The sequence below is a fragment of the Equus przewalskii genome, chromosome 17 (assembly GCF_037783145.1).
Source record: "Equus przewalskii isolate Varuska chromosome 17, EquPr2, whole genome shotgun sequence".
Classification (NCBI taxonomy): domain Eukaryota; kingdom Metazoa; phylum Chordata; class Mammalia; order Perissodactyla; family Equidae; genus Equus; species Equus przewalskii.
Genome location: NC_091847.1, coordinates 41,674,577 through 41,686,986, shown reverse-complemented (window position 1 = coordinate 41,686,986; position 12,410 = coordinate 41,674,577). Strand labels below are relative to the sequence as shown.

At 33.7% G+C, this 12,410-nt stretch overlaps 1 protein-coding gene across 25 annotated transcripts in view; it reads right to left on the bottom strand.

The window, feature by feature from the left end:
* The window catches only part of SLC4A10 (solute carrier family 4 member 10), a 275,647-nt gene that overhangs the window by 193,706 nt on the left and 69,531 nt on the right, over positions 1-12,410 (bottom strand). For 9 of the 25 annotated variants that reach the window (XM_070581398.1, XM_070581391.1, XM_070581382.1 and 6 more), the window contains exon 2: positions 4,027-4,162. The exons of the other annotated variants lie outside the window; for them this stretch is intronic. In XM_070581398.1, the coding sequence (XP_070437499.1) occupies positions 4,027-4,107 (81 nt within the window). In that variant the 5' untranslated portion in view covers positions 4,108-4,162. The remainder of the gene's footprint in view (positions 1-4,026; positions 4,163-12,410) is intronic. 25 annotated transcript variants of the gene reach the window in all.

Below are 12,410 nucleotides of genomic sequence, written 5' to 3'. Positions count from 1 at the left end.
AATCAGCTGCACATGGAGAAAACTGCTCAAGAGAACTAAAATGCAAAGATGTCACAAAATGTAACGCTTAAGCATTTATATTTCATCCAGATGTCAGATTACTCCTCGTATTTAGGAGCTTGACAATTTTTAAGCAAATAGATGTTTTTACATTAAATAATCACCAGTGATGCAAAATATTATATTCTCTCAAATACGAACTTGAATTGTTCTATTCACATACATTATTGTGTTATGAATATATTCCACTTTAGTCTTTCATTGAGAATAAAAATATTAATTAATAAATAAAATTATTAAAACAAGTTGTGTTTAACTTTCAGCGAAGTTTTTTGTCCTGAATGTTTCTAACGATTAAAAAAATAGATCATTAAATCTAAGCTATGTAACTTGTCTTTATCATTTTATTTAAAACTTGATTTTTACTCCTTAACTTTAATCTTCAATTATAAATAAAAAAGACCTGACATTACTGTTAAATTTGCCCAAAGGCCCAGTAACCTTTCTGTCATGAATGAAGTAGCTGGTATAACATTCGGAAGCAAAAGATCTATACACATGGAATCCTAATAGAAGTTTAAATCAGCCTAGTAAGCAGATGCAAAACTTTAAACACAGAATTTTTCATCAAGTCACAATTCCAATAGTCAGTAAATATTAGACTTTAATTGGATGTAGCAAGTTTTTTCTTTGCATTTTTATACCCATCTTTATTTCAGTGTGCCATATGTTTTTGACTGAATTTCTTAGTTGATAGGAGAATCAGGGAGAGGGAACAAAACTAAACTATATGATTACCTTTACAAACACCTGCCAATAGCCCATCCTAGGTCTTAGAATGTGTCTAACAATGTCCATCAACAAATAATGTTGACACTAATGTGCTTGGTATATACCAGGTACTCTTACAAATACTTTATATACATTAACTCATTTGATCTTCACAACCACTTTTTGACGTAGGCACAATTATTATCCACATATTACAAATGAGGAACCTGATACCCAGAAAGCTTAAATAACTTGCCCAGGACTTTCTATCTGATAAGTGATATAGCTAATATGAACCCCTTGAATGCGGCAGTCCAGACACTTAACCACTATACTGTACACCTCTTACTGCAGCCAGCTTTTGAAAACCAGTTTCCTCTTGATTTACTACAAGAAAACATGCACTTTGGAGGCACTATTGGGCAGCATGCAACAGACTAGGATTCTGGGGAGACAAGGGTTTTGCGTTGACTCTACCCACCTCCTGGCTACTTTCAGCCCACAGACTGCTATGAAAGAGAAGAGTGTAGTGCCTGGATATCCAACAGCCAGCTGGCTAAGGCTTATTTCCATGTTAGTTGCTCCCTGTCTCAGAGCCTGAGGTGAATGCTATTCCCCTAAAGGACTCCCCAAATGACCTAGTCAGCCTCAAATACTTCCAAACTTGCTATAGTGTTTATTTCCAAAATTCAATCCCTATGAAGACAAAACCCCCTTCCATAATACATAATTACCTACGTCTAACCTGGAATAAGACTAGATTGGTCACATCTCTGCTCTGAGCTGATTCTTGAGGTCCCTGCTCTGCCTCCGGCCAATGGCCTACATCCACCTTCACTCTCAAAATAAATTGGCAATTATGGCTTATACAACAAAGTTATTATATTGATTCACAGTATATAATGCCCTAGTACAACAAATTATGCATTATAAAAGAATTTAATGCAGTTGTCATAATTATGAAATGCTCGATTATACAGTTTGACTCAACCTTTTATTTCTCTAATACCAAGAAATCTACATGAGAAGAAAAAGTTACATGTAACTCGTCCTAGGATTCATCAGTTTGTAAATTAAGTTAAAACTGGTTGAAAAGTCAACTCAAAATATGAGCACAGCTTATTATGTACATTTTCTCATAATCTCCTTAAAAGCAGAAAACAACTTTTTCTTTTCCGTATTCCTCACAACACCAATTACAGTATCATGCAAATGATCAGCTTTCACATAATGCTTACTAAATAGAACAATTACTCAAATAGTTGCTTATAAACAGCTTACCTTTAGAAACCTTTATGAAGTATAATGAAATACATGTGTAAAATAGTACAGACAGAGGCAACCATTGTAAAAAGAAGATGACCAATTGTTACTGGGCAGATAAATAATCAATTTCACCATTCAAAAGGTCAAGACCATCTTGCTACACAGGAAAAAAGGTTAACATTGCATTTAAATGTTCTAACCAATCTTTACTTTTTAATGTAATGTATTCTGACATAGCAACAGAGAGAAATTTCTCTCCAATTTGTAAAGAAATGACAATCCTAAGAGAGTAAATTTTTCCACCTTACAAAATTATTGAGAGATCTTCATTTAAGTGCCACTAAAATCTTTATGGTTTGGTTCTTTTGAAAGGTCATAAATACAGTGAAAAATAGCAGAACGCTGTGAAACCAATACCTAGAGGAATCCCAAAGCAATGCCAAGAAACAGAATGTACTCATGGTGACTAATACATGCAAATACTGGAAATAAATTCTAACAGATTAAACAGGTTTTGTAGCAACTAAAAGGTATATTCAAATCATTCCAAAACTAAGCAAGCTTAAGAATATGGCAATCTTCCCTACTAATAAGAATATAAGCTGGCTAAGTAGCCTGAATAACATATAAATTATAGCCAATATCAGTAGGTATAATTTTTTCAATGTGTTTTTAATTAAAAAGGAGAAACTGACCCCTTAACTGAATTAAATCACTGTTTCAGACTTCCACTTCAGCCTTTTGATAAACATATTTATTTTTATTACTGTATCCTTTCACCCTGATGAGGCATTAAATCCTTATCATGCTACAGAATCATGAAGACAAAACTCTTTCTGTGGAGAAATGCTGCAATATTTTATCTCTTTTTGCTCATTTAATATGGAATCCCTGGTCAAGTATCTGTCCTCTAAAATTGAGGCAGAAATATGTGCAATATAAAAAAATAAAATAAAATATATTTCCTTCAAAACCTGAATGTCAAACACAGGCACAGTTTCTTACTCAAGCATGTAACTCTGAGGATACATATAACAAACCGAAGTTAAATGCATTATAATTTGATAGGTAAAAATGGTTTAAAATAAATCCAGAGTTTTAGGATAAAATGGATATATAAATTCAAATTCTTTGCTGTGATGATTCTCTCCTCTTTGTAATTAACATGTATAACGTAGTCAAGTCTTTTCATTTTGAAAATGAAAGTAAGCAAATGAGGAGTATCTATGGGTCAAAAAACCTTAAACAAGCTTAAATGTCACAAGCTTTCTATGTAAAAGATCAAACAAACAGATTTATTGTCTGCTTTCATCTTAAAAGCATTGCCTTAGCAGATATCTACATTAAGACGACCAAAAGCATCATTACTGCAATGGATAAGAAGTGACTAAAACTAATGCCTTTAAAACAGTTCAGATATTGAAATATAAATTTTAGAAAATTAGCTTATAGCTCAGGCTGATAAACAAGATTGTACCCATCAAACTTGCATTGCTGTGTGGTTGCACACTATAATGGTAGCAACATCTATTTTTATGCTTAAGCAATTCCAGATAAAATTTTTTTTAATATGTCACTATCTATAAGCAGCTAGCTATGATGTACCCTTATCAGTTTGAAGAATTTATGCTATTTTTATCATTCAAAATAAAAGATGCAGTTTGACTGTATTCAGACTTAATCTGAAAAAAAATCCGTAGAGCTCTAAACCTTGCTTTTAATCACATACAAAGAATCTCTTTCCTTACTCCCCACTTCCTCCCCCAACAAATAACTGAAGTCAACGCAAACTCAAACACACACACATATACATTTCTAAAATTCATATTGTTTAGCTGGTGTCTGTTACTATACATATTACTTGTTCAAACATCCGAAGGAAAATCTGATAATAAATCATTACATTGATTAATATATTCTAAATGACTAAGAACTAGAAAAAGCAATAACTCTACAATCACAGTATCATCATAATTTATGAGGTCATACCTGATGACTTAGAGATTGAAAAGGCTCACAGGTTCCAGACTGCATGACCTTCCTATTTCCAGAAACCCCTAAAGATTGCATTTCCTGTCTTACAAAAGATAATCACAGCCATCTCTATGTCTCAGCATCTTCAAGGCTAGTGAAGAAAACATCAAACAGCAGATCTGTCCATCAGTATCTGTTTAAGCCATCATGTGGATATCAAATCTCATATACTGTTTATCATCTCCCCTTTGCAGTGACAAACACCCTGTATTAAGGGAGGATGACACAGTTATATTTGCTGAAGCTGCTAATGCTGTCTGAAAACAGTAAGCTTACTGCTTAGAGCAAGTCTGCATCATCCAAACAGAGAATGAGCCACATCCTTTAGGTTTACCTCTTCTGCTACTATAAAGATTTCACTTGCCAAGGACAGTTTGGGGTTTTTTTCTCAGTCTTTTAAAAATAAGCAATGTTCTGTTTAATTAAGCATCCAATGTGTCTGTTGCAAATACCATGTTAAAATGTCAACTCTTAATTATTAGGCAGTTTTCTGCATACATGACTAAGCTTTAGTATAATGACTTAACAAGCAAAATTGTATTCTCTTTTAAAGGAATCTTCCCTCCAAATGATGTGTATCATCACACATCCAACCGATCAAAAATTAGAAGTCCCTAAAAATGAAGAATTTTTATTCTGGAAATCTTTGATAATTGCGTCTAACAGTAGATAGATAAATAGGTAAATGCATATAATTTTGTATGTGGGATGCTGCCACAGCATGGCTTGATGAGCAGTGTGTAGGTCCGCGCCTGGGATCCAAACCTGGGAACCCTGGGCCACTGAAGCAGAATGCATGAACCTAACCACTACACCACCAAGCTGGCCCCATGGAACTTCATTTTTATTTTCTATTCTTCAGACCAATATTCTTCAAATCAAAATACATTTTATATTTCTATTTAATATCTTCTTCTAAAGAGTTTAACATGCAAAAAGATAATGTGCTATTGACAAATTCCAAAACTGCACGGTTCAATATAGGAATGAAACCTATGTAAGTTATTGGCATTTTATTGTGATTTTCATTGTCTTATTTGTGTTCATCAAGGTTCTTATAATGCTTTCTTTTACCACAACATAGTAGAATCAGTAAATTTTAAGACTGATAGTCTAGTAATAGAGAATAAATATCCTCTAAAATTATAAATGGAAATAGTTTCTCTTCACCATGTGACAAAAGATTGTATTTTAGAAATAAAACAAAAAATAGACTAAAATTATAATCAATTTAATTGAATTCAAAATTAGGACAGCAAGTGCAACACATTACCTTAAGACAGTCCTTACATTATGTAGAGCATGAATTAATGAACACTTTATTTAAAAACCTATGAACACTTTATTTATATACCTGTGAAATAAACTAAATGAAATTTAATGATAGCTAAAGTGCTATACACAAAATGTTTTAGATAAATGTAGACTAATAACAAATCAGTATAATTTCTCTTCTCCCACTCACAACATTTGATGAGCATAATATGTATTGTCATGAAGACTAGTCAAAATGAGTCTTAAAGATGGGTTTTCTTTAAGAGGCTGGGTGGGTCGGGGAGAAGAGAAGATGTTGCTCAAAAAGTACAAACATCCAGTTATAAGATGAATATGTTTTGGAGATCTAACGTACAGCATAGTGATTACAGTTAATAATATTGTATTATATACTTGAAAGTTGTGCTACACTGATAATCATTTTGCTGTAAGTGTATCAAACCAACACATTGTACATCCTAAATTATATCTCAAGAAATCTGGGGGAAAAGTTTTTGTTGTTAGTGCTGTTGAGTCACTTCCCTCTCCTAGCGACCCTGTGTACAGCACAGCAGAACCCTACCTGGTCTTTTTGCATCATCCTCTCACCTTCTGGTACTATGTCGGACAATGCTTACTGCTATTCATAGGGTTTTGAAAAAAAGTTATTACACCTTAAAAATATACAATTTTTATTTGTAAAAAATAAAATAAGAAATTGGGCTTGTTTAAGGGCCTGATCCACACTATCCCTTTAAAGAAATTACTGCCTCTAACTGCAGAAGTTCAGACAAAGGGTTGGATATTTTGGCTGTACACAAACAAAGACACAAAGGATGAAAAATCATATGTAGGGAAATACGATTTATCTATGCAGTATCTACTCTTATTGTAATCAAAATAGGTGCTCATTCCTGAAGACCTGTTTCTTAATAAAGCCCTCCTAAACTACACTGTCTCCCTTTCTATATTCATTCTTTCATGTATAAAATATTAAACATCTTCTATGTGTCAGATACTGTATAGGTGCTAGAGATTCCATGACAATACAAAATATGCTATCACAAAAGTGGATAATTAGACAAGAATGTTTTGTTATGACAGAAGAATTAAGAGGAGATATGAGAGTGATAACAGGGCATCTGACCCTAATCGCAGAATCAGAAGGGATCACCCTAAGGACCTATTGTTAAAACTGAGAAGATCCTGAGTAGGTCACATTCAAGGAATGGTAAATATAGCATGGTTAGACCATAAAGCGAAAGTAGGACAGAGTGGAGAGATGAGGCTAGAAGAGTAAGCCAAAGTCCAACTACAGGAAGCCTCAGAAGCCATTTAAAGATTTTGAGCTTCATCTTTAGGGGAATGAGAAGCCATCAACATAATCAGTTTTGCAGGAGTTTTTTTTTTGTCTTTTTTGTGAGGAAGATTGGCCCTGAGCTAACATCTGTTGCCAATCCTCCTCTTTTTGCTTGAGGAAGATTGACCTTGAGCTATCACCTGTGCCAATCTTCCTCTACCTTGTATGTGGGACACCACAACAGCATGGCTTGATGAGCAGTGTGTAGGGCCATGCCCGGGATCTGAACCCATAAATCCTGGGCTGCTGAAGTGGAGTGCATGAACTTAACCACTACACCACTGGGCTGGCCCCTCAGTTTTGCAGCTTTAGATTATACTGGCTACCATGGAGAATCAATTGAGTATAACAAAACTGGAAGAAGATAGACAAGTTATATAATTTTGGGCAGGGGATACTGGTGGCCTGGAACCAAAATGGTGGCAGTAGAAATGGAGAGAAATGGATAGATTCCAGATACATTTTTTTCGTTAAAAGGGATAGGGTTTGGGGATTGAATGTAAGAAGTAAGGGAGAGAAATATCAAGATTGATTCCTAACCTCCTACATTACTACAGATTTCTTTTTGACAATCAACATATTTTCATCACATGCTCTGTGGTATTGTTATTTATCCTTTTCATGTGCATATGCTTAGTTTTTATAAAATAGCCATAAAAGTGTGAGAAGACTCATCTTACATTCCTTCTGTATCCTCTCACAATGTGTATAACTTTGTCTTATATACTACTGCTTTAAAAAGTGTAAATCAGTTCAACTTTTCAAAGTAATTTGGCAGTATATATTAAGACCCTTAAAAATATTCAATCCTTTCCAGTATTTCCAGTTTGGAGAATTTGTCGAAAGGATTAAGGTTTATACACAAAAATGTTTGGTGCTATATTATTAGAAAAGAAAAAATAGGAGTAAGAGAAAGGTTAATTAAATTATGATACAACAAATATGGAACACCACGTAACCACTGAATATTATGAGTGAAAGATGTTAACGACAAAGGAAAATGTATATCATAATAGAATATTAAGTGAAAAATAAGATCCCAATATATTTATGTAGTACAATCTCAACTATGTAAAATATACACTGAAAAAATAAACAAACTATTAAATTTTAAAAGATGGCCCCCAATATGACTTATCTTACAAACATATACCTTCAGAGTTCATGTTTTTCTAATAAAAATAGGAAATAGTTTCTGAGGAATATTTTAAGAGTTGAACAACTACACCTGTTTTTCATGTGCTGCTTCTTTGTACTAAAAATTATGCCTCAAATTTCAGTCTGTTTTATTCATATTTTTGCTCTAATTTCACAAAAATACTCAAATCTACTTTTATTAGATTATCTATACTTTAAAACATAATTCTTTATGTGTCTTGCATATCATTAATTATATGTGTGTAATTGTTTATTTTCACACTATTTATATTGGGTTAACACTGGTACAGATGTTTTTGGCAAATTAGCTCTCATACCATTCAATGTTATATGAAAAAAATGAAAGAATTTGTATGACATGACTTTGTATCACTATTTGTCTAACTAGTCATTGTGGTTTGATCTAAACTAATTTCTACAAACCACAGGACAATGGGAATCACTGAGAGCACTGCAGAGTACCTACCACTTCTCTTTTTTGAGAAGTCGTGAAAACTGTCTTATTTCACTTTTACAAGGAACATTGCTTGAACTTGAGAGCATAGGTCACTAAGTATATAGAGCAAGATGGTGAGGAAAGTGACCATTCCCACTGAAATCCTAGCTATTTTGATACTCACTGCTGCCAGATAGGGTATATGATGTGGAGAGCCACAACACAAAGGGGCAGTTCAGATGAAGCATTTGTACATTAAAAAAGCACCTTTATCTGTATAAACACTAGAGTTGCATAATATATTATGTCTTTTTCCCTCAAGTTATTAATAAATTGCATTTTTTCTAACTTCATCATCATTCTGCTAGTTCTATTAGCAAATCTGTACAGTGAATCACACAATAGAGGGAAATAAAACATGTAGCAATTTATTAGCTAATGCTGATTTTGTATTTTAATAATTATACCAAGGGCAGCCCCATGGCCGAGTGGTTAAGTTCGCACACTCCACTTCAGCGGCCCAGGATTTCGCTGGTTCAGATCCTGGGCGCGTGCGGACTCATCAACACTCATCAAGCCATGCTGAGGCAGCATCCCACATGCCACAACTAGAAGGACTCACAACTAAAATATACAACTATGTACTGGGGGGTTGTGGGGAGGAAAAGGAAAAATAAAATCTTTAAAAAAATAATAATTATACCAATTACAAAAGTACTTCATATCTATATAGACAACTTAGAAGAAAACCACAAGATCGACAAGGTGGGGGGATCGCTCATGAAATTTCATTATACAGAGAAACAATTACTGATATTTCACTTCTAGTTTTTAATCAATATACACTTAAAAATTATATTAAACTATTCATCTATACCTAGTATTATACTATGAACATTTCCCTAAGTCAATAAGTATTTTCTGTAACAACGTTTAGTGGACAAATGGTGGTATTCTATCAAATAGAGGTACCATACTTTAACTAACCCTCTATTCTTAGACATTTCAGTTTTTTCATTTTTAAATATTATAAATAATAGTGCAATAAACATCTTTGTGCACACAGCCTTACACATATCCTCCAGTATTTCCTTAGGATAAAGTCCAATAAGTAGACTTACTGGTTCAAAGGATATGAACATTTTGGAGCCTTTGGGTAAGAACTGCCAAATTACCCTACAGAAGGGTTATATCCATTTCCATTCTCCAGAAGAAATACTTAGTTTCTTCACTGTCTTGACAAAAACCAAGTATTATCACACAGACTTTATGTCGAATAAAGTCACAATAAGTTAATATGAAAATAAAGGAAAACTGATTAAGACGAAGGTTTAAATTAAGGATAATTAAACCAGAGTTATCTTTATAAGTTTTCTAACAACAACAATAGCAAAAACCTAGAATAAATACTTTCCTTGTTTCTATGTTTATTGACAAAGTTATGACACTGTTCCCTAAAAAATAACCTAGGATTGTAAAACAAAACAACATTTTGAATAGAAATTACTAAACAATGGCAAAGGAGACATTTAAAACCAATGTAATTGTAAATGTGAACTTAGTCTTTATTTTTTCTCTGTGACATCTGTGGAATGAATGAACCTCTAGAGAAGCAAATCACTCACCCATCACAATGCTACTTTACTCATACAAAATATGAAACACACAAATATACAAACAGAAAGACAGATTTTTGAGCTTGAGGAAATCTTTCAAATAGTTATCAGATATACCTTCAACCAAGGAGGACCACCAAGGCTTCAAAATGCCATGTGTAAAGACAATATTTTTTGTGTAAATTTGTTTTCTTCAAGCACCATTCATTCCAGGGCTAAGTAAATGGGGGCGGGGGGGACACAAAAATTTGCAATGTGTTTGATCTTTAAAAGTTTTCACTGTTAAAAAAATCAATCATATAATGATCTATTGCGTGAAGTTTTCTGATAGATTCAGCTATTATTAAAATGCAATTTTGGCAATGCTAAAATTGTATTTAAAGTGATAGTTAAGGAAAACTGCAAACAGGTTTGTCCTTTTAAATTCTAATGTAGACAGGGTCACAGATCATAAATAAATATGATTTTTAACAGCAAAAAAAAGACTACAAGAAAATAAAAACTCCTCAAAGCTTATCCTTTATTTGTCAGAAGGACTCAGGTCCCTGGCTGAAAGCACTGGCTATGGAGGCAGACTACCGAGTTCAAATCCTGGTTCTCTGACCTTGGGATCTCTATGTGCCCTCTGCCTCAGTTTCCTTATATGTAAAATGATGATAATCCTCCTAGAATTGTTGCAAGGATTAAATGTAATTAATACATGTGAAGCAGTTAAAGCAGTGCCAGGCAGAGAGTAATTACTGGAGAAATATTTGCTACTGTCATTACAAGAAAAATATAGTTATGGCTTGTTATTGTACCCAAAAATAAAAAGATTAAAGGAAAAACAACTGTATAAAATAAGATTATGAAACAATCAGAAGTAATTACATAATTAAGCAGAGTTTTCAAGATCTGAGGATGGTAATGTAGATACTCCAGATCTAGTTGAGCAGAATATGTTTAAAAAAAATTCAGGTATATAACACAACTTTCATATCACAGGGCTTTAGAATCAGACAAACTTTGATGAAATCTTGGATTCACCAATTAGTGACCACGAGCAAGTTGCTTAAGCTTCTTTACTCAGTTTCCTCACGGTAAAATACAGTTAACAATATTACCTATCTCATAAAGTTATTTCGAAGGTTAAATAAGAGAATCCGCATAAGGCAATCACCACAGTGTATCAATATATAAGCTCAATAAATAAGATTTATTATTATTATTATTATTATTGGCCCAGTGGAGAGAAGAATCGATGGATCATTTAAAAAGTGGATAAGCTAAAGGTAGGGGGGGAAGTACATAATGGAAGATGACCAGTTCCTTTCCCTTTACTACTTCCAAGGTCATCTCTCTGTCCTCATTATTCCCAATTTTGGCAGCAATTGTCTCAGAATCCTGAAGAAATGTGATTGCTATATTAATGCCCAGCTAGTTACCAAATCCAGCAACCACTTTTTAGTCTTTATTATTTTCAACCTACCACTTCTTAGTCTTTATTATTTTCAACCTATCTGAAACTACTGTGTTATCACCTAGTCAAAAACTCTCTACAAATGTCCTACTCTAGCGTTTGATGACTTCCATGGTCCAACCCCGACAGACCTTTCCATTCTTATTAACTATAATACTCTCCTTCAGTTGTCTGATACTCTGCCTAAACCCAAAAGCTCACCATTCCCAATGATCATTCTGTACGATTATTCCGGCCTTTAGCTTTGCTCACACTATTACATATTGATCGTGGTTCCAATCTTGGTACTGCCACTCATTAACTGTAGAATATTTTACAAGTTACAAAACTTCTATGGACCTCAGTTTTCCTATTAGTAAAGTGGAGATAATTATACCACCTATCTACATAGTGTTCCTTGAGGATTAGATGAATTAAAAATATAAAGTGCTTAATTCACACAGTGCCTACCTAGAACCTAGTAAGTACTGAACAAATGTTGTTGTTGTTAGAATGCATGCCTTTCTCCCTCATCTCCATAGAGATCCTATCTATCAAAATTTAATAAAACACATCCTCCATGAAACTTGCCCTGATCACATGCTTTTGGTCTTACCTCTCTCACGGCTCTTTAATCCTCAACTTTCCTTCCTGACTTCTCTGAAACACTAGGGCTTTCTTTTAGAGTTACACATGGCCTTATCTCTCATTCTCAATTGTTAACCTCCTTAAGACAAAAACCTGTGTATGATTCATTTTCATATTACACCTAATACAATTCCCTGAACTTAATATGCACTTGAAAATATTTATGGAATCAATGCAAGAATCAAGTCCAACTGTTATTTTTCAGGCCAGCAAAATACACCTTTCTTTCTGGGATGGTTGTTTCAAAACTGGTACTCTTATGGCAAATAGAAGAGAAGTTCAAAGATGACTCAAATAAGGGAAATAAGATAAATGTCAAGTGGCCATCTAATTTGCTGTTACAGAATATTTGTTCTGTTGAATTCCTGTTCTCTTTAGTGTTTATGGTTGTAGAATACAGGAATTAGCCTATTAAGAAGCTCTTAGATT